Genomic DNA, 23,501 nt, shown 5'->3' on the forward strand with positions numbered 1-23,501 from the left:
TCTCCTATTTTTAGCAGGATCAGGGGGAGTGACCCAGCCCCAGGGATGGGCCTTGATTAATCTCAATTTAGGGATGGGTTTAGACTAATCCAATCTTGGTAACTGCCCAGGGCAGTGATTAGTTGAGGAGTTCAGTATTGGCCCCCAGAACATGACATTCCCTTGGTTATAGATCCAGAAATGAGGCATGAAGGAAAGGTCACTGGAGGCTTTGGGGAAACATTTCCTCACTTTTAAGAGAGAGACACAGGAAGATGATCTCTTTTCTTCTCAGTCTTGCTGTTGTAGTCAGGAACTGCTATCAGTCAGAGGATGAAATTGATACTCCCATGAGGGCAGAGCCAAAGGAGGTACAGAGAAATGAGCCAGAACTACTGAATTGAGCCATCTCTGAACCGGACGCGCAGGCCCAGCGGCCATGGCTCCCGGGCCCAGCCGCTCCGCGGCATGTGGGATCCTCCCGGACCGGGGCACGAACCCGTGTCCCCTGCATCGGCAGGTGGACTCTTAACCACTGCGCCACCAGGGAAGCCCCTTAAGCTAGTTTGATTTGGGGTTTCTGTTATTTGCAGCAGAAAGCATCCTAATTGAGAAAATTGTATTATCATTCTTATGACTGGTTATTCTTTTAATCCTGGAGTAGCCTCAGAAAGTTGTCTTTCCTTTACAGTAAGTATTAATGCACTATATATTCTACTGATATTATTGTCAAAACTAATTGTAGAGATCTTCATTTTCTTAGTGTCATAAGATTTCTCAGCATCCCTGCTATTCTCATGAGAGTATGCTGACAAAACTTTGAACTTCCAAGGTTTTCTTAGCTCTCTCCACACTTAGTAGAATTTAACCTTTACTTAATTACACAGGGGTATTTAACCTTTCATTTAGGATCTACTGCATACATGTTTCTGTGTGCAACCTAACTGGCAAAGAGGATGGAACCCTTGCTTGATGTGAGAGCGATTCAGGACAATATGTTAATAAACCCAGTAACACAGTATTGAATTGCTCTGCAAAAGCCAGGCCTGGAGGTAGGGATGGACAGGCCTGAGTGGAGAGGACCGCAGGGTAGGGTGGCGCCCTCAGAGAAGGCTGCCAGAGTGAGGTAGCCATGCACGGGCAGAGGGGAGGAGGTGCGGGGCCCAGTGAGAGAAACACAGGCCAAAGTTGGAGAGAGGCTGGGAGGGTGGTGGCGTTGGGAGAGCGGTGCACCTTGGGGGAAGGCTGGATTGCCAGGCCTAGGAAGTTGGATCCATGGCTTCTTGAATAGGGAGGTGACATTACCACAGGGATTGTTGAAAACTGTTCTCACAGTTGCATGTAGGGGAATTAGACCAGCAAGAGGTGTTGGCACAGCGCCCGGGGAGGCTATTACCATAATCCATGCATGAGGTGACAAGATCTGCCGGATAACAGCATCTGAATGTGTAATATCTTACATCTGTGTGGAATTTCAGAGTTCCCACAGCACAATCAAGCACATGATCTAATTTATCTAATGAGATTCTCTCAACCTTTTTTTTTTGCGGTACGCGGGCCTCTCACTGTTGTGGCCTCTCCCGTTGCGGAGCAACAGGCTCTGGACGCGCAGGCCCAGCGGCCATGGCTCACGGGCCCAGCCGCTCTGCAGCATGTGGGATCTTCCCGCACCGGGGCATGAACCCGTATCCCCTGCATCGGCAGGCAGACTCTCAACCGCTGCGCCACCAGGGAAGCCCTCTCAGCCTTTTTTATGGATGAGAATGTGGAGGTTCAGAACAGATAGGCAACCTCCTAAAAGTCGTTAATGACAGAACCCAACCTACAGTCTAGGTCTTTTGACTTCCAGGGCCAGGGCTTTTCAATAATAACATAAGTGATATTTCCCATTTTTAGTGAAATTCAAGTTGTGCTAATTTGACTGTGCTCTGCAGCATTTGTCTGTCACTTGGCTCTTGATAGCAGCGTCAACCAAAGCTAAATACCAGTTCACAACTCTTATAAAATGTTGAAAACCTCTGAATAGTAAACAGACGGTTAAGTATCACAGATAATGGTAGACCCTCCTCCAATAACAGAAAGGTAATCCTTCTAACAAATACAAAAAACAAAAGGCTGGGTCAGTAGAAAGTTTCCTCAATGTTTCACATGAATGGAGAGTAACTGAGACTTAAGGGCGCCTCAAAATGGCTTTGTTGAATGAAGGTGGAAAAGTTGCCCATGACTCCTGACTACAGGTAAAAAACAACCTTGAAAGAACCGGAGTTACATCTTAATAAAATAGAATAAGGAAAAGTATTCTCATTTGGCAGGCATTTTGACAGACATCATCTTTTACTTAAAATGTGAATGAACTATTAAAAGATGGAATGTTGGATGACTTTAGTCTTCCAGTTAAGAAAGTTATTTTCTGGAGATACAGTAAGTATTTTGAAAGTCATGAATTTTTCTTCTTTTTTACTGTGCTAAAAAAGCCCCATACACACACATAAAATAAAGTTTACCATCTTAACCATTTTTTCAGTGATCAGTTCAGTAGTATTAAGTATATTCACATTGTTGTGAAATAGATCTCCAGAACTTTTTCATCTTGCAAATCTGAAACTTTATGCCCAGTAAACAACAGCTCTCCTTCCCCGCCCCCTCCCTTCAGCCCTTCATAACCACCAGTCTATTTTCTGTTTCTATGAATTTGGAAAATTGTGAATTTTTAAAAAATATTAACATCAAGAAACATTTATTTCTTGCCTACCGCGTGTTCGGCATTGTTCTTGATGCGAGGACCAAAAAGAGATAAAGGCTAGAGATAATCCCTAGAGGGTCTTTGTTACACTGGATTTGGAGATATATAAAAAGATAAATCACAGTAAAAATCAATGTGTGTTGAATCTTAAATGAATGATGGCCACAGTGAATTCTGTGTGATGCTAACAATAATATTTGTGCTGTGTTGCTCAGTTTTGCTTCAGTGAGTGCAGACCCTGCAATACTGAGGTACCTTAGAGGAGGAAATGTGAGCCGGATAACCTGGGGGTATTGGGTATGAGATTGTATTTGTTAACATTACATGGTTATTAGTGAAGGGAAAGAGTAAGAAGCTGTTCTGCTGGATTAGCTTGGGTGTGATTGTTGTGTATTTCAAGATTCACAAGCGTACCTGAAAAGGTTCCCTGGGGGAAAAGTGCCACGCAGAGAAGAAGGGGCAAATCCACTTGGTTTATGCCTCTGCCATATATGGAGCTGGAGCCGGCAAGCAGCCTTTTTTGGGTGTTCTCAATGTTAATTTGTAGAAATACTGTAATAATGTAGCCGTTGAAGGCTTTTCTCCCTCGAAATAGCTGCAGTTAATGTTTCAGTCACTTTAGAGGATGCATAATTGACGTTTTCTTGAAATGTCTTGGAAATCACTTTAAGGCGCTCTATAGAGAATGTGAAGGAGTAGAAACATCTGAAACAAAGCTGAGTAGCCAGATGATGAGGATTTAGCAAATTGCAACCGAGCTGTATTCACTAACTGGTCCCTTCAGAAAGAGCAGCAGCCTGTTCCTGTTAAATGGTAGAGGATGCCGATATTTGTCAGGGACTTTGTGGTTCTTTGTAGTTGAAATTGCTGAGTTAAGTTTTGAGCTACCATAGTGGGGGGAAGTAGGTGAGGGAGGGGTTGAACTGTTGAGTGCTGGAGCCACAAATGACTTTCACATGCTACCTGTCAGGCTGGTTGAATGCTTCTTAGCTTTGGCTTCAGGTTGGAATCACTTGGGGAGCTTTTAAAATTACTAGTGCGCAGATCCCATCCTTGACCAATTAAGTTAGAATCTTAGAATTTGGGGAAGGGAGCAGGCCTAGTCATGAGTATTTTTATTTTTCTTTTAAGTTCTTGAGGTAATTCTAAAGTGCAGCCAGGGCTAAAAGCCCTTTTAGCTATTTCAGCGCTAGCCAGAAAGATGCAGGGAACATTTATTAACATGTATGTAAAGTACTTGCTAACTGTATAAAATAAATCTGCAGGCTTTCTCATCCCTGCCTTCAGATAGGTGGGTTTTGTTTTGTTTTTTCTTTCTTTTAGCCAGTTGCAGATTCTAAAGAAACAAATGGAAGGAGGTGGAAATAAAACAAAAAGAGGCCTCACGGCCTTCTTTAGGGAAGGACGGGGCACGAGGGGTGGGTAGGAAGCTTTGTTTATCTGTATTTCAGGAAGTGGAAAATATGGCATGTTCTCCATCTATCTAAATTAGGTACCTTTGAGGGATGTGTTCCATTTGTGTCAAAATAATGAGGCATATAATACGTTTCATTTAACATGTGTGGGAATTCTTTGCAGAGTAATTAGCATTCCTTTCTTCAGCCTGTATTCAGAGGAAACATACCATTCACACCCTCTCTGTGTTCACATTTTCCAGTGCGTTGGAGAGCTTTTTTTCAAAAGAAATCTTTGTCCTTTTCCTAATAAGACTTGGATTATATTTGAAGAAATTTAGCATGTCTTTCTTTCTTTTTCTGGCAGGAATTGATTTTAAAATCAGAACGATAGAACTAGATGGAAAGAAAATTAAGCTTCAGATATGGTAAGTAAAAAAATATATATGCACACAGAATTTCTACCTTAATCAGGAATTGAATGTGGGAATTAAAAGGTGAATTGTGGTAAATTAGAGGTATCGTTTGGTAGCTAAAACTTCTTTATCAGAACCAAGGGGAAATGGGTAGGTGTTCAAAGGTATCTTCACCAAGAGTGGGATGGTAAGGATGATATCACTAAGTCTCACAGCCAGGAGAAATTTGAGAGCTCATTCTTCCAAAATGCTAATTTTATAGGGGAGGAAACTAAATTCTAAAGCGTGTCAGTTATTTTTCCATTGTAGTTGTTGCAGCTGTGAAATCAGATAAGGCAAAGTAGTCAAGTGGTAGGAACCCCAAAGTTCCTACCCCAGAGTGCTGATGTGGAGTCCAGCCTCTAAATTAGACTTGGTGTTATTTGCTTCCCTTCTTAGGGACTACTTGTCCTCATTTGTAAATTGATTGGTCAGACTGATGACATCTGAGTTCCCTTCCAGCTCTGATATTTTCTCATTTATTTGCATATTTCTTCTCCATAAATAAAAAATGGGGAACACTGCACTGGGGAATAGGAAGGGAAAAGGCATGCCTGTCATCTCTCATGTTATAATATGCAAGGCAAAGATCTTATGATCAGCCAACTCCAACTGGTTAATTCCTCAAGAATTTGTCATACTACAATGAATAAATATGGTTCCTGCAGATTGCCTGGTTGAATATTTTTGGCTTGAACTCAAACTCTTAGATTTTCTTTTTTTTTTTTTTTAACCTCCTTAATTGCTTTCAGTGTAGGGCCTTCCATGGAGCCACATAGATTTGGAGCCTTGAGGAAGGTTTTTGATGGTGTTTACTGACCTAATGTGTGACAATAACAGCAGGAAACAAAGCTTAGAAATTTAGAGCATCATAGACTTAAGAAGGAAGCAGGGCAAAATAATAAAGTAATACATATATATCAGCTTTTTCCATTGGCTGTTTTTCTTGTTTGAATTTCAGAACCGGGATAGAACTAGAACCTTATATTGAAATCCGCCAGCCTTTCTTTTATAGGAAACTGGGACTTAAGAGTGGTTAAGTTCATCTGAAGGCGTATGTCTGGGTTAGTGATGGAGCTGGGACACCTACCCAAACCTCCTGGAACCTTGTGTCAGCTTCATGTATTAGCCTTATATAGAGGTTCCCCGTATACTTCACTGGAAAACATTGTGTAGGTCACCACAAGCTACTCTTCTCATCTATTGGTATTTAATAAGAGTCAAATATTTTAAAGAGAAAAATTTTTTTAAGGGGTAAGCGAAGAGAATCTCTGACTCTGTGCTGTACAGTCCTGATCATAACAATAAGGAATGTTTCTAGGAGCCTGTGGGTAATCAGCTAATTGGAACCCCATGGCACTATTTATCAGTCCTCTTGGCAGCAAAGTAGTCTCCATTCAATCTTCATGACCTGCATTTAGGATGGTAGGGTTTCTCCTCCATCCTTGCTGCAGAGTTGGTTCTAAATCAAGTAGCATGTTAGAATCAAAATACGGTTATTCTGTGCTTCCCTGGTGGCACAGTGGTTAAGAATCCACCTGCCAATGCAGGAGACACTGGTTCGAGCCCTAGTCCGGGAAGATCCCACATGACATGGAGTGACTAAGCCCGTGCACGACAGCTATTGAGCCTGCGCTCTAGAGCCCACGTGCCACAACTACTGAAGCCGGCGCACCTAGAGCCCGTGCTCCGCAACAAGAGAAGCCACCGCAATGAGAAGCTCGCGCACCACAGCGAAGAGTAGCCCCCGCTTGCCGCAGCTAGAGAAGCCCGTGCGCAGCAACGAAGACCCAACGCAGCCAAAAATCAATCAATAAATCAATAAAATATGGTTAGTCTGCTCAATGGTGTTTGGCCCCTGTTTTCCTCATGATTTGTTTGCTGAGTCCCAAACAAGTGCCTGCGTATCTATTCCTGATCAGTGAGAGGATGGCAGGCTAAGATGATGGTAGTGTGAGGCCAGGGCCTGCACTAAACAGCCAAGGTCTAGAATGCTTGAGTCTCATTCAAGGGTATGAGCTGTTTAGTGGCAGAACTGGGACCACAGCCCACCTGAGCCTGTTTCCTCTTCTGCAGAACAAGGGTGATGGTAATACCACCAAATTGGGCTGTGGTGGGCATCATTTGAGCACCATGTGAAAGTATTTTATGTAAGGTATACATTTTATGTAAGGTATACATAAATGGTAAGGTATTTATTAATGTTTTAAATTTACTATATTTCCCTTAGGCCTTTATCTCATTTGGGTTTGGTGTGTGTTAGATTTTTAGTATATTTCCACAAATGCTTCTTTTTTAGTGTATTTCCACAAATGCTTTTTTTTCCTTTTAGGAATATTGATTTTTCCCAGATATCAAGGAAATTTGACTTCCTTTATAGGGATTGCTTTGGTAAATGTAATTCGAAATGTTGGCATTTTTCAGAATGTATTTAAATGGTACGTCATCCTCCAGAAAACCAAGAATAAATGCAAGTTGATGTAATTTTGAGGTATTGTTCATATTTTGAAGTCTTTGTCAACAATTATGTGTTGAACTCCACACTCTCATTTAATCACGGGCTCTAGAGCTGAAAAAGTTCTTGAAGAGACCCATTTTAGTGTGCTCTGATGAGCAGAATTTACACGGTAGTAAGTCCAGCCCAACTGCTTGCTTTGTACAGAAATCAGACTTTCAGTCAAGAGAGCAAAATGCCTTAATCATTGGGCATTTATAAAAAGGATTAGAACTGCCTCTAGGAGTCCAAGAATTTAGAACTATTCTCTATTCTGTTCCTCATCTGACTGACGAACACAACATGCCAGTTCCTAGTAGGACCATGCATTTTCCTGTTGCTGCTTTTGTCATCAAGGTCCAAGTTTTTCACCCAAGTCATTGTGAGCTCCCGACAGGCTTCCAGGGGCACAACAGGCTCCCTTTGGGTCTCGTTCCCCATCTCCCTGAAACCACTGCATTTGTGAGCAGACCACAATTATATCTCCTACAGCTTCGAGTGTCTCCTCAGCGATTCTTGTGATGACTTTGCAAACCACTCTCTCCTTTGTTTCAAATTTTAGGGACACAGCGGGTCAGGAAAGATTTCGAACCATCACAACAGCATACTATAGAGGAGCTATGGTGAGTGTGTTTTAAGGTTTTGTGGAAGTAAAACATGAATATTCATTTGTCACATTTGTAAGGTTCAAGCTAGAGTCTAGTACATTGGAGAAAATAGATTTTTTGATGTGCAAACAAGACATTTAAAGGGGTTTTTACGTTTTGTGTTTAGTAGCTGTGTACTCTACCATTGGTCTTCATTATATTAATCATGTAATTAGCTTGGAGCGGTTTTAGAACTCCTCCACACATTCTGAGTGATCGTGTATTTTTGTGCTTTGTCCTTTTATTAATACCTTTGCCAAATCTTAGCAAACCACAAGCTCTGTGACTAAATATTCATTTCTTGCACCCTCTCCCCATTCAGCCCTGCCACCATCATCCCTTAGCTCTCACCAGCTCCACAACATCCACTCCTATTGGCTCATCTCTCTGGAGTCTCCTCCACCAGCATTCTGCCAGCTGGCCAGGAAGTAGCCAAATGATCTGTGACTCTCTGAGGCTTAGAATCTGGTGAATCTTGACTACCAAGTCCTTCTGTGCTACATCCTAGCCTTATCCTTGTTATCATAACCTCATCACTTGGCTCTTTTCCATCCTAAGATGCTTCATCTATACAACCCATTATATTGTTGGCTCAGGGTAGATTCTGTGTAGTGCTGTGAGTACAGTGGTGAATAAGGCAGCTTAGAAGCTGAGCTCTACTGAACCAAGCCTAAAACGTCTGACCCAGAACAGGGCTTTATCTCTGGCTTTTAGGCCTAAGCCAGGTATAACTTGGAGCTTTAAATGATGATGAAACCCAATATGCTCAGAGTCTTGGAAGGTTGAACAGTTGAGATCACGTAGCCCAGCCTAGTAGACTCTGAGGTGCCAGCTGCCAACTTACCCAGCTCATTGCATAAAAGACCGTTGTGCTTCTGAGAGTGGTGTGGACATGATGGAGCTGTAGGGGTCTTAGCTGTTCCTTTGCCACAGGAAGGTGCGATCTGAATCCACAGATCCCTCTATTATGCTGCTCTCCCTCCTCCACTGCCACTCACCCTCCAGTATTTGAGTGCCAGTGACATCCCCACACAGAAGTTGGAGATTCCTTTTGGGAATTCCTTTTTGAAGCTCTACCACCTTGGGACTCTATACCACTAACCATTTTATATGTATGTGTTCTCCACCCTATAATACTTTGAAGATTGTAAAAGGTCATCCTTTTGGGGCTTCCCTGGTGGCGCAGTGGTTGAGAGTCCGCCTGCCGATGCAGGGGACACGGGTTTGTGCCCCGGTCTGGGAGGATCCCACATGCCGCGGAGCGGCTGGACCCGTGAGCCATGGCCGCTGGGCCTGCGTGTCCGGAGCCTGTGCTCCGCAATGGGAGAGGCCACAACAGTGAGAGGCCTGCGTACCACAAAAAAAAAAAAAAAAAAAAAAAAAAGGTCATCCTTTTAAGAAGGGCAGTTGTCAGCTACTCTCTACTTTGCTTAGATTGGAATCAAAGGGAAGGGACTTACCTTGTGTGGAGAAGTTTGTTTGTTGTTTATTTCCTCCAGAAAGGATTTTGGGGGTAAATAAGAACATCTTAACAGGGATGATTTAGAATGGTTTATAGGTAATTTTGATTAGAGGCATCTTATAAACACAGGCCTTTTTTTTTTTTTTTTCCTGTACGCGGGCCTCTCACTGCTGTGGCCTCTCCCGTTGTGGAGCACAGGCTCCGGACGCACAGGCTCAGCAGCCATGGCTCACGGGCCCAGCCGCTCCGCGGCATGTGGGATCTTCCCGGCCCGGGGCACGAACCCGTGTCCCCTGCATCGGCAGGCAGACTCTCAACCACTGCGCCACCAGGGAAGCCCAACACAGGCCTTTATATTGACCAATTTTTTTATTTTCTAGGAATGATGTATTGATACCACTTGCAAGCTTGTTTTCAATACAGAGTGGGCAAGAACACTTAGAATGTGGAGCAAGTGTCTTCCTTGGCTGTGTAGCTCTAGTTCATGGTATAAGGAAAGAGATCACTGAAATGTGTTCTTTAATTTAGATTTCATTTATCTACTGCCTAGCCTTTTTTCACATTACTGCAAATAATTAGAAATTTTTGCTGTTCTAAGATATCTTGTCCTTTTCATTTTGAAGGTAGGGATTTTTGTCTCTTGTTTTACTACAAATGCCAGCGCCTTGCACATAGTAGATGCTCAGTAAATACTTGCTGAAGGAGTGAATCAGTGAACAATTTCAGACCTAGAAACAATCTTAGATACATGTTCACGAAATCCTGCTCTACTTGAGTATTGGATCCTGCGTGTCATCTGTTCCAGTGGGATGTGGGGCCGTTGTGTTCTCATTTCAACAGGTGGTGGTTCTGGCAGGTTTAGTTTGGTTGGCTCAGGTATGCGGCGTTTTGGTAAGCACAGTACTGAGTCTGACACCGTGGCAGAGTCCTTTGGTCTATTTCAAACTATTCAGCTACATTTGTAGGCATAGCAGTAACCCTGACGGACAATCGGGCTTTGGGGGGAAAAGGGACCATATCATTGCATTATCACCATTTCTCAGTACTGTCTTGTGAACTCTTAGGAGGCCGTTGTTAAAGGTATGTATACCAGATATATAAAGTTTTTACTTGGTATACCGGAACTTGTATTTCCAGCTGATTCATAATATCAGTTAGCTTACAAACATAGGGAATAGTCAAAGGGTTTCTTCTACTGAAACCAAAGATATAAATTAATAATTGTTGCCAATTATTGAGTCCAAGCTGTGTCCTGGATTCTAGGTAAAGTACTTTACAAATAATATCTCAGTAGATCCTCAGAAATCCAGTGTGGAAGATGTGCTGTCCTCATTTCCCAAACACAGACTGAGAGGGATAAAATAACTTCTCCAGGATCTCCCAGGTAGCATGTGGTGGAGCCCAGACTTGATGCCTCTGACTCCGGAATCTGTGCCCTTAACCACTACACTGTGTTCACACTTCCTGTGCTAACCACCCAGAGTGCTACTTGACAGACGGCAGTAAAGATCAAGGTTGTCCACATAGCCCAAAGGGAAGTAAAGCTCTGGCAATTTTTTGCTTATTTTTACTATTGTAGGTAGCTAAGCCGTTTGAATCAGGAATTATTCAGATTGCATTTTGAGGCTTTTAAAAATTATGGTAAAATATATGTAACATAAAATTTTAACATTTAAGTGTACAGTTCTCCACTTTGATTGTTTTTTTTTAATTACCTTGGTAGTTGTAAAATCTACTTTACAATGTAGCCAAAGTTAAACATTTGCATTTGAGGCTAGGAGGAGGGAGGATAGAGAAGAATATTGTTTGTCATTTAAATTTAAATAATAATGTATGTTTTTCTGGTTGTCAGAGGGTTACATGTAGTATAGAAAGCTTTGAAAATCCTAAGAAATCATCTGAAATCCCACCACCATAAGAGATAGCTTCTGTTAACATTTTGCTATGTTTCCTGGATTCTTTTATCTATGTGTATTTTATATGATTTATATTTATTTACATTTATATTTTGTATTTATTTACAAAGTTGGAAGCCAGACCCTGAAAGATTTTGTCTGCTATTTAAGGAATTTTAATTATGAGTACAATGGCGAGATGCCAAAGGATTTTAAGCAATGAAATGATAACTCTGGTGCCCTTATGGAGAGTGGATTAGAGGAGGTTAAGAATGAAAGCAGGGAGACATAAGTCATCCAGGTAAAGGCTAATTGATGAGAATGTGAGTAAGGCCTTGCGTGTGGGGTATCAGACTGTGGAAATGTGGAGGTTGTTGAGTCTACAGGACTTAGTGACTGACTAGTGGTGGAGCAGATTACTCCCAGGGGTCTGCTTGGGCTGGCTGGCAGGGATGTATGGCCCTTCTTCAAAACGAGAGTACAAGGAGGAAGAGAAGATTTGAAGGGGACAAAGACAACTTCCTATTTCACTTAGTTGAGTTTTCGGTGACCACAGGGGCCACCTGGGAGCCGATGCCCTGTCAGTGTTCTCCAAGGCACACCTGACCCTGTCTATGTCTTCGGCCTCATCTTGTGCCCTTCTCCCATTGGATCTGGGCAGTCTTGCCAAGCTGACAGTCTTTTACTCAACCTAGTAGGTTCTGGGCCTTCCTGGTGAGCAAGATATTTATCACATTTCTGCTATGTCCCAGGCACTGAGGGCTTCCCCTCTTCACTCCAGCCTCTACCCCTTTGCCCAGTTCAAGTCTACTCAGCCCTCAGGCCTTGGCTTTAATGTCATTTTCTCAGGGAAACCTTCCCTGAGCCACCCCAGCCCCTCAACCAGATTAGGTTAGCATTTTTACTCAGATCTCCTCATGCTTCTTCATAGCGACTGTCTAAATTATAATTAATTATATAATTATTGGTTCATTGTTTTCTTTGCTAGCCATCCATGAGAAGAAGGGGCCTTGCCTATCTTATTCACTACTAGTAGCATTTGGTATACTATCAGGCACATGGTAGGTGCTCACTAAATATTTGTTGAAATGGATGGACGGGGGGTGGATCTAGCACTTAATATACAAGTGTGGTCTTGTGATACAGATTTTGGAATAGGTAGCATACAGGTGTCAGTTGAAACATTTAGAAGATAAACCGTTTAAAAATACCAGACGTGGGGTCTTCTAAAATATGATGAGGATGCTTTTCATTAAACTGTGTAACAAATGCATTATATTTTAAGTGTCTGTGATTTACTTAGACAAATAGTAACTTTTTTTAGTTTAGTAACATTTCAGTCAGTTCATATAAAAAGAAAGAAATCTAAAGCCATATGGTTACAATCTTAGTATAAGAGTCAGAAACAAGATAATTTCTGCTTAGAATAAACAAGTGCACAACAGAAACGATTACCTCTTACTCTCAATGTTATCTCTATTTTAACTTAAGTATCCTTTTAGCTTCAGTTGGTGCCAGTTTTATTATATGAGGCCAGGTAGAAAGGGTGTATCATCTTTACCATAATCACTAATTCATTAAAGGTTAAAAGTGAAATAAATGTTAACAGAGTATTTTTTTACATGGTGAGACAATGGAAGATTTTATTTATTTCTGTTTCTCTGTACTTAAAATTTTTATTATAAATTCCTTTTATAAAGATAGAAAAAGGACAAACACAAGCTTTCTGGAGGAGAAGAGTACATTGACATTATATTCTTTAACTTTAAATGTATAAAGTACTAAATAATGGTCTTTTTTCCTCTTATAGGGAATTATGCTGGTCTATGACATCACAAATGAAAAGTCCTTTGACAATATTAAAAATTGGATAAGAAACATTGAAGAGGTATGTATGGAAAGAGAATGGATACTAGAGAAGAGTCCTGCTGGGTGCTTATAAAGGGCTCCTCCCTTTATAAGTGTCTCAGGGAGACACTCAGGGAGTGTCTCCCTATCACTCAGCTGAGCTGCTAGGAAGTAGGGCGTAGGCAGGTCAGGCCCTCTGCTCTGAGGAGTGCCAGGGAGGGTGACATCTCTGGTACCGCCAGTCTGACTTCTCTGCTGGACTGGGGGGGTACAGACAGAGGAGCAGTTTCACAGAATTTTAAACTTGGCCCTTATCTTGAAAATAATTTAATCCAAGCCCCCATTTTACACACGAGAGGACTGAGGCCAGAAAGAGGTGAGTTGCATGTGCTCATAGAGCCTTTAAAAAGGAGAGCGAGGATTAAAACCTCTGGTTCTCAGGTTCTGTCTGTTCCACCATGCTGTTTGACGGACAAAAATATATCTTTATTCTGGCAGTTTATCATTTTGCCCTTCTAAGATTTTCTTCATCTTATATATTTAAAATTTGGTTTAGTTCCAGTTTGATTGGTATGAAGATTTTTTTAAATGTCTTTGACATTTCAGAAAGAAATCTGACTCTGAAATAATTTCGTACACATTTATATTAACCTACGTGAATTTATTGTTTAAGTAGTTCAGAATCCAGAATACCTTCTGCATTGGCTCACTTAGTACTGAGGTTTTCTCCTTTCTTTGACCCAAACTAACATTTGGAAGTTTTTTTGTTGGATAACTTTAAGTTTTATTTTTGTTTGTTCATGTACCAAAAAAGACATGAGAATGACTGCAAGCCTTTGGGAAAAAAGTTTGCATGGACTCTTACGCTGCAGCTTTCCCCTCCTCTCATCTTTAAAATTTTTCTGTGAATCAGGCCTTGTGTTGAGTGAAAGATTATTTGTCTTATAATTAAATTTCTGGATCTGTTTCTGACAGGTTAAGATTTGCCTATTGAGTAACTGTGTTTTTCTCAGGTTGTTTGTCTGACATACTGTTTTCTCCCTGCAGCATGCCTCTTCAGATGTTGAAAGAATGATCCTGGGCAACAAATGTGATATGAATGACAAAAGACAAGTGTCAAAAGAAAGAGGGGAGAAGGTAAATTTGAACTGAATGCATAAAGATTGGAATCTACTCACGTTAAGCATTCATTTTCTTACTATTATTTAATTATTGATTTAAGTTTTAAAAACATCTATATTTTAATCTGTTAAAAAAACAACAAAAGGGTTGTAATCCATACTTGAATGGTATGAATTAGTATTCGAGCTCCAACTCCATATACTGTGTAGTCATGACTCATTCCTAAAGAATTTGCTGTTTTCTGGGAGATACAAATTGGTCCTTTTTCAGATTCCTGCAGCTTAGAGTTCAGGCTATTTCTTCCATATCTGTGTGTAAATGCCCAGTTTTGAAGTTAAAACAGTTCATTCTCTTTGAAAAAAAAGTAGTAGGATAGGTGAAGTTTCAACAGTAATCATTTTTCAATTCATTTTTTTTTCTAAGAATATTTTACTACACATTAGATTTAGGTCATTATGGAGTTTTAAACTCTTCATTAAGCTACGGATATCATTTGTAGGCATTTCTCTATTTTATGTCCTGCAAAACAAGAGTTTATTACATGTATGTATTCATTTCTATGACATTTTCCAAATTGACTTAGAGGCTTCAATTTTTTGTCTTGGAATTTTGCTTTAGACTTCTTTTAGTGATACGTGCAAAATGCATTTTGTTTTTCAATCTGACTGCGAACTTTTTTCCCCTAAAAACATTCACTTTATCTTGGTGTTGCAAATGAACTGGGAACTCTTTGGAAATAGATGGAAATGTAGAAGAGTTCACAATTTGCCACAATCAATAGAAACCCAAGCAGTGAGTACTTAGTATTTTAAGCTTTTGTTCTTTTATGCACCAATTTATTAAAAAATAATGAAAAGTTACAATAGTAACTGTTGGAAGTTTGTACTTTGGGAGCAGATAAAAGGGGCAAATGTATCCCAAATTAATGATAGGGGTGAGCGTCTCATAGGTTTGCTAGTGATTTTATTAGAGAACTACAGGTATAATCGAAAAAAAGGGAAGTACTTAAGTTATGTTTTGAATGGAAGTGGTGCCATTTTACTTACTTGTGGTGATGAAGTTAGATATCTAAATTTCAAACATGATACAGTAGAAGAAAGCAAAGAAATTTGAGAACCACAGGAGTTCTGAACTAGGTACTCTTCCTTTAGGACTCTGAAAAACCTAAAAAATATAAATGCTCTATATGTTCAAGAAACTTGCACTGAATTTAAATGTCTCTCTTTGTCTTTCAGTTAGCAATTGACTATGGGATTAAATTCTTGGAGACAAGCGCAAAATCCAGTACGAATGTAGAAGAGGTGAGAAGGAATTTTTTGGTGACTTATTACGTAGTAGCATTAGTGTCTTAGGTGCCTGTGTTCAAGCAACTCTCCAAGCCTTGATATTTTTCTGACTTAGTGAATGCCTTGTGGGAAATCCACTTCCATTCTGTAAACGTTTATGCTTCTGACTTTTATGTGGATCCTTGTTGTTGGATTTCTAACACCCGTCCTCCACATGGGATATATTAGATTGCTCAATTAAGAGTCACTGAACAGGGCTTCCCTGGTGGCACAGTGGTTAAGAATCTGCCTGCCAGTGCAGGGAACACGGGATCGAGCCCTGGTCTAGGAAGATCCCATGTGCTGTGGAGTAACTACTGAGCCCTCGGGCCACAACTACTGAGCCCGCGGGCCACAATTACTGAAGCCCGCGTGCCTAGAGCCCATGCTCCTCAACAAGAGAAGCCACTGCAATGAGAAGCCTGCAAAGAGTAACCCCCACTCGCTGCAACTAGAGAAAGCCCGCGTGCAGCAACGAAGACCCAACACAGCCAAAAAAAACCCCCAAAATGGTCACTGAACAGAAGATGGAAGTTCAGGTTAAGTTCAGTTTTGCCCTTTGTTTGGGAAGCTGGAAATCCTTCTCTGGCCGACCAAGCACACTGTCCTCTGCTCATTTATCATTGTCCATGTCATCCTACAGTAGCGTGTAGCACAGAGTCTTAATTACTTTCATGTCTGCACTCTCTCAAGAGAGAATTAAACTGTTAGCTTATTGAACAGATTCCCTTAGTGTCCATGTTTGAAGTCGATTAAGCATGATACATTTTAACACTATGGCATTAAGTAGAAATAAGAAAGTGTGTTTATCAGAGAGTAGTTTTAATAAGTTTTCAGTAAGTTAACTGTTAAGACCAAATTATCTAAGGTCTTCTAAGAATAGATTTTCTTTACCAAGCGCAGAGTTGTTGATAATATTTTCTTTTTTAAAAACATTTTAAAAACTGATCATAAAAATAATACATGTACTATGTGTTAATACACATAATTTATTTAACAATAAAACTGATGGTTTCATAAACATTTAATTTCTCAAGCTATTCATTCTTCACCATGACATATGGCTAAAAATTGAGACTTAAGTGACTCGACTAGTGGACACTGATCAGAACATTTTCTTTCTTTTAAATAACTAACAGTCATTTTTTCAGGTTGGCTAATGGGTGTTAGGAAACAGGAAGCCTCTACTGATTTATTTACTCAACCATAGATATGCAGAAAAATGCTTCCTTCTGCTTGCTACAAAAGGATTTCCTTTCATCAGAAAGAGGGGAGCCTCTTCAGTCAGGTTTAATGGTGGAGACAGGAGAAAACCTTGCTCACTGAGATGGCCCACATAGGATTGCTGCCACAGAATGAGCTCTGTACCCTGGCTTAATGGAGCAGGCTTCGGTCTCTGTTAGTCCTTAGCCCTGATCATACCTGTGACTTAGAGAGAGTATTGAGTTGGGAATTCCCTGGTCAGGGAGCTAAAATCCTGCAAGCCGCTCGGTGTGGCCAAAAAAAAAAAGAGAGAAGAGAGCATTGAGCTATGGAAATATAGACCTGGGGATTGCCCAAGCTGCTTATTCTGGCCAGGTAGTCTGCAGAAGTTAGCAGATTTCCCGGGGCTTTAACTTAGCCTCAAAAACTGAGATGGGCTTACTTAGAAACTTTGACTCACAGGTGACCAGTGTGACAATGAGACACTGACAATGAGTGATAATAGTAGTTATCATATTGCTTCTTTTTGACTGGTTTAATAATAATCCTTTTGCTGAACATTTTTGGGGGGCATTAGGAGTGATTGGGAACAGACTGACATACCAGTGGGTTTAGCATGGAGACAACTGAGGAAGCCTTAAGAGTCATGTAGAAACAAAGTAGGGATGATAGTTTTTTTAAAATTATTAATTAATTTATTTATTTTTGGCTGCGTCAGGTCTTAGTTGCAGCACAGGGGATCTTTCGTTGCAGCAGGCAGGCTCTTCATTGCGGCAGTTGGGCTTCTCTCTAGTTGTGGCACGCGGGCTCCAGAGTGCACGGGCTCAATAGTTGCGGCTCATGGGCTCTGTAGTTGTGGCACACAGGCTCTCTACTTGTGGTGCACGGGCTTAGTTGCCCTGAGGCATATGGGATCTTAGTTCCCCGACCAGGGATTGAACCCCTGTCCTCTGCATTGGAAGGCGGATTCTTAACCACTGGACCACCAGGGAAGTCCCAGGGATGATAGGTTTTAAAAACGTTTGGCTTGGGTTTGGGTCAAGAGGCGCTAGGCATAAAATGCCAGTGAGATTTGTCCTGCTTCTATTTCACTGATTTCCACAGTGGGGAATTTAGCTGAGCTGTAGAAACTGTTGGGATTTTGGATTGTTGCGACACGGGAGGTTATATATTCTCAGGCATAAGAGTGAAAGCAATTTGAAAGAGAGGAGGTTGGGAATAAAAGGTGGAGATTTTTGTGAAAACAAATTTTAGAGCTATAGGGTAATTCATAATTATTCCTTCAGTTATCAAACAGATATTCAGCATCTCCTAGACCAGGAACTGTGCCCCACTCTGGGGATGCCCAGGAGCTTTAGAGCCTCTGCCTCCCAAGTGATCTTATTATACCCATAATTCAACAAGTGTCATATTAGGAACTTGTGCCAGATGTTATGTGCAGAAAATATTTGATGAATGACAGTTTGATTACACTGGAAAACCTTTATGATATGATAAATGAAAAGTAAGTTACAGTAGTCATGTGTCTACTGTGATTGCAATTATGTTCTTTTCTCAATTAAAAACCTCAAATTAATATATTTATATTTTATAATAAAATAATAAAAAAAGGCTACATTTCTATTTTAAAAGATATTATAAACATATAATAATGAAATCTTTGGTTTACCTTTAGGCATTTTTTACACTTGCACGGGATATAATGACAAAACTCAACAGAAAAATGGTTTGTATGACATATAATTTTTATTTTCCTTATGCTGTTTTTAAATTTGTTTTCTTATTTGTGTTGTTTATTTATTTAATTAAAGGGATAGGCCTGATTATAATATATTCACATTAACCCGTTTTCTCCCTGACTTACATTTTCACCCGCTTAAACTTTGATTCTTATTTCTGTTTCTTCAAATTTCTTATTTCAGAGCTGCAGTTGTTTCAGTTCTTTCCTCTGGCTCTTTAAGTGGTCTTTATTTTTATTATTTTTTTAACATCTTTATTGGAGTATAATTGCTTTACAATGGTGTGTTAGTTTCTGCTTTATAACAAAGTGAATCAGCTATACATATACATATATCCCCATTAAGTGGTCTTTAATTGAATTTTGATCAGAATAATTAAAGTAATAGTGGCAAAATTAAACTTTTTATCTCTCTATATATCAGTATATAATTATGATCTCAAAGTCGCTGAAGTTTGCTTAAATTTGAAACAATCTCAGTGATGAATCATTACGACGTCCCGGAAAGTTTGGTTTAACCTGAATCTTGCATATAATTGTATACCTTATGTTACCAACTCTTCTTACCTCCAAGAAAGGGGTTGCCTGTACCAGTATCTTAACATTGTTTCCATTATTACCCTTGAAACTTTATACTCTTTTGGTTATAATTTTTTTGAACTGGACTTAGGAACTTCCTAATATGTGGTTAATATATTAGGTGCTAGCCTTAAAATATTTTTCCTATATTAACCCACCGTTTCCAAAGAAACAGACAACATCAGAGCTTAACTAGTTCCCTTCCTAATTAACAACACTACTGAGGACACATTTATGGCATAGTTAGATATTTTTTTATTTCTTAGGTAATTGGGCTGAAACCATGAAACTTTGATTTCCTTGCTAACTCCATCTTCTGTTTTTTTTAGAATGACAGCAATTCATCAGGGGCAGGTGGACCAGTGAAAATAACAGAAAACCGATCAAAGAAGACCAGTTTCTTCCGTTGTTCGCTACTTTGATGAACTCTTTCTGAGAGACTGCAGCACACCTAGAGGACCCTTTCCTGCTTCTCTGAAAGCACAGGTCACCCAGCCTCAGAATCATCCTGTCTGGCTGCTACTGAGAGCACCGCTGAACCTAGACCTAGATTCTGCACACAGAATGTGCAGTGGATTCCAATCTCATGGCCCATCAAGATAACAGGCTTCTTCTTTCAAACGTGGAAACAATGAAGTGGAGACACGTGCAGGACTTAACTTGTTTTTCCTCTGTTTTACTGCGTGTTGCAGAAGCTGCTATCTTTTTCTTTTTCACTTTGCACATCAGTTGTTAGCCTTTCCTTGTTACAGCACAATCTGAGATTCATATCTGCACACTTCTGTCTGATGAGGTTCTAGACAAATTTGCATTCGGGAATGTTTAAAAAAAGAGTAGAACATTTAAAGCAGAGGTTAATATACGAAAATTATAGCATATCTGGTTAGGTTCATATGGCCAAATGTTATTGCATTGATAGCATTTATTTAAGGGCTCTGATTTTCTTAAATAAAAGAGTCATTAAATTCTGATAAAATTTATCTTAAAAATTCATAAAAATGCCCATCTGTTCATCAAAGGCCACAGTTTCTTTATTTCTTCAGATTGTTTAGAGTTTTGCTTCATTCCTGACTTTTTTGCCAGAGAGTCTGGGTAGCTGAATAAATCACTTTTTCAGGTGATTTATTGATTACCTCTGCCTAATCTATTGACACTGCATTTGGAAATCCCTTTAATGTCGCTTTTCTTGAGTTTTGTATTTGTTCTTCTTTCCTATGTTTGACCTATTATAATCACTCACCTAAAACATAACATATTGAACATTGTTGTCTGTTTCTAAGTGTAAGCTTCTTAAACTGAAATTTTACATAGACAGACACACTATTTAGGGTTTTATTTCAGCATCTAATTGTTGTTCTGTCACATCAGCAAACATAATATATTTTGTCTTAGATTCACTCCTTAGCTGTTGGTTTAGTAGTAATGCCCAATTCTTATCATAATCCCTGTCTACAAGAATTAACAAGAGTTATATTTAGACTTAGTTCACAGAACGCTTACCTATAGGGATAGAGATTAATTTGTGGATATAAATTTCATAGAGATAGCTCTTGGTAATGGTGAAAATAATGATTTTTTTTAAATTTGGGCGTTTTTTAAAAAAATAAGATTAATTAGACCTAGTGCAGCCTCTAGGAAAAGTCTTGCCTTTTCATTAGAGCAAATATGAGCGTGGTTTCAGTTTTACAACAGCTGTTGTTGAATGTGTAGAACCCAGTTCCATCCGTTCAGGTGCATTGTTATAGAACCTGGTCCAGCCATTTGGACCAAAGCCAACCAAAAAACTTAGCTGCCTTTCTCACCAAACACTGGTACTGGTATGCCTTTTGTAGATGAAACCGTCACATGAGAAAAAAAGGTATTTAGTGTTAAAGTGCCAAATTCATTGTTGTTATTCTAGCCTTCAGTGTCATAACACAGAAGGGAGTAATAAAGAGGTGATTAGGAAATAATAATTATTCTTCCTGTTTGGCCTGTTTTGTTTCACAAAGGTTACCATGATGCTTGATAGTTAAGTCTGGGAGATGAAAGTGGAAATGGATTGCTTGTTACCGCAGAGAATTCTGCTTCAAATTAAGATGTATCATTAGAATGCTTGGACCAGTCAACCTTTACTACTTGTTTGAAAACTTATGCACAATTTAGTGGCAGGAAATATATACCAGAGCTATTTTTGATGGGTTCACTAAATTTATTGTTCACAAATTTCAGTCTCCTTGATTTTTTCTTTCTTTCTTTTTTTTTTTGTACTTACTTATAGGCTTAAAGGCACCAGTTGGTGTCCCAGTAAAATCAGTAGTTCCTTGATCAAAAGTTGACTGTAAGTCTACCATCTTAAAATTAGATAGATTTCTGGAACAAAAAAGATAATTTCTTAGAAACATCTTGTATTCATTGATTTTCAGAAAAAGATCCCAGCAGTTAAGCTTTCTGGATGGTAACAAGGTAATTTCTAAAAGGCAAGTGCTATGACACCATGTATGAATGTAACTCTCTTAGTAATTTACCTCCAACTCTTTGGTGTCTTAACACTTTGGTTTATATCTCAGGGGTTGTCTGCAAACCAAAACTGACATATTCTGTGGTTAGCCTTTTTTTTTTTTTAAACAGAATGCTTTGCTTTTGTTTTTTTTCCCTCTCTCTTCTGTTGTCTCATATGGGTTAATAACTAGTCTCCATGAACTTCCCTTTGAAAGAGCCTATAAAAGTTAGATGAGTCTAAAAGTGTTCTTTGAAGTAGCAGCAAACTGGGGGTATATACTGTTATATAGAAATAAATTGTCCTTGCTATTTTCTTACATTTAGCTTTGCTAAATTGTATATAATTTGAGCTAAGACCATAGGAGATTCACTTTCTGCATGGTAAAATGCCCTAATAAATATTCCACTTTGCTTAATAATGTACATATAGTGCATTATTTTTTCTATTTGTAGATGAATTTAGTGGCAGATAATTGTCTGTTCCCTGCTGAAATCTAGTTTTGTGTGAACATTTTTGTGGTTTTATGGATAAAGGTACATGAAGGTTTATTGCAGCAGTATTAGTGGTTCAGTGGCTGCATTTTATTATCAGTGTGCTAATTTTTGACAATGATTGGATTAGATCTTTTCAAATGGAGTCTGAGGGTATCAGACAATGAAAATGTGCTGTAACTAAGTAGCATGTAAATCAGTTGATTGTAAAGCGTTTCACTGGGAACTTATTTTAGCTATATTTTACTTCAGACAGATTATGAGAAAATAATCCACCTGTGCATCAGTTAGGAGGTGCTGCAGGGTTTCTTACTATTTACATGAACATTTTGTGCAGTCTTTGTTATAAATTTTCAGAAGACTATACTCTTTACTTTGAAGGACTATTTTTTAATTATACCTCATTTAGCTAACTAGTATTCTAATACCTAGTAGAAAAACAGTGAGCCAGTCTTTAAGTATCCAACACAATATAGACTATATGTTTTGTTTTGAACTAAAGGCATCATTGGAAAAAGTAGCAGATAGTTTAGGATAGAACATACATGTCATATCCAGTAGCGCAAAAAAAGTATTATCTTCCTGTCTCCATTAATAAATTTAGCTGTGCAATATAGATAAATGTTTGCAGAAATTTCTAAATAAGAGATTATAACTCCATTTTACAGGTTCTGAATGCTGAGAATCTGTATTAAGGCTTATAGTTTTTCCTGTGAACAGTAAGTGATACGTGTAAGCAGACTTCCTTTCCTAGTTCATGACTTAGATTTCTTTATAAATTTAGTTCTTAATCTTTAAAGATGAGCTTCTAAGCTTAGAATTTTAAAATAGCATTTCATTATGTTGGTTTACTTTTCTCTGATTTTAAGCACTCATTTCTGCTGTCAGATTTTTTATAATTTTTCTTTTAACAGAAAGGACATTCCTTTTTCCTTCTTGTTATATCCAAAGAAGGGGGTGGGGGAATGTCTAAAAATGAAATTCCTTGTCCTAGAGGGACCTAGATGGACAGGATATACTAGTAAAATTTCAAATGCTAGCACAATTTTACAGTAGAATTGGTCTTTTTTCAGACTGATAAAATTAATGGGCGTCATGTTCAGTATAAAAAAATCTAAATGAAATTTACAGAAATGAAAATTAGCAAACAATTAGGGATATTTTCAAATTTTACTTCATTTTTTGAAATGCTTGTGCCATATGCAATTGCATTTCTTATTGCCAAGAACTAATAGAACTTCTTGTTTTATTTCTTACCTTTTTTTAAAATGTGAATTTAATTATAATTCATTCCTATGGCCTTATATATGGGTTTTGTTTATTTGCAGCTGACACTGTCCCTTTAAAGAAAAATACTGTAAACTATTTGACTAAAATCATGCTCTAATGGGAAATATCCATTTTTTCCATAGAATCATCCTACTGTAAGTTTCAGCATATTTTACTTTTGCTCCAATGGCTTAATGTGAAAAAGCTCCTGCAGATAAAGTGGACCTGTCATGTTGTTAATCTTGTTTAAGCCAATTCATTAACTGTGTACTGATAATGATGCTGTGTTTTTTTTAAGAAAAAATGGATTTTATTCCAGGTGAACTTTTTTTTACAATAATGTTCGTCTAAAATAAAAACTACATAATGAAAATA

At 39.0% G+C, this 23,501-nt stretch overlaps 1 protein-coding gene across 2 annotated transcripts in view; it reads left to right on the forward strand.

The window, feature by feature from the left end:
• Window positions 1-23,501, forward strand: part of RAB8B (RAB8B, member RAS oncogene family) — a 66,726-nt gene extending 43,225 nt beyond the window's left edge. Inside the window, exons 2-8 of one of the 2 annotated variants that reach the window (XM_082617488.1) lie at window positions 4,484-4,544; window positions 7,628-7,688; window positions 12,880-12,957; window positions 13,965-14,054; window positions 15,275-15,340; window positions 18,243-18,293; window positions 19,214-23,501. In XM_082617488.1, the coding sequence (XP_082473614.1) occupies window positions 4,484-4,544; window positions 7,628-7,688; window positions 12,880-12,957; window positions 13,965-14,054; window positions 15,275-15,340; window positions 18,243-18,293; window positions 19,214-19,306 (500 nt within the window). In that variant the 3' untranslated portion in view covers window positions 19,307-23,501. The remainder of the gene's footprint in view (window positions 1-4,483; window positions 4,545-7,627; window positions 7,689-12,879; window positions 12,958-13,964; window positions 14,055-15,274; window positions 15,341-18,242; window positions 18,294-19,213) is intronic. The other variant, XM_082617489.1, reaches the window with a different exon arrangement.

This window comes from Mesoplodon mirus (assembly GCF_964341445.2).
Source record: "Mesoplodon mirus genome assembly, chromosome: 4".
NCBI classification, from domain to species: domain Eukaryota; kingdom Metazoa; phylum Chordata; class Mammalia; order Artiodactyla; family Ziphiidae; genus Mesoplodon; species Mesoplodon mirus.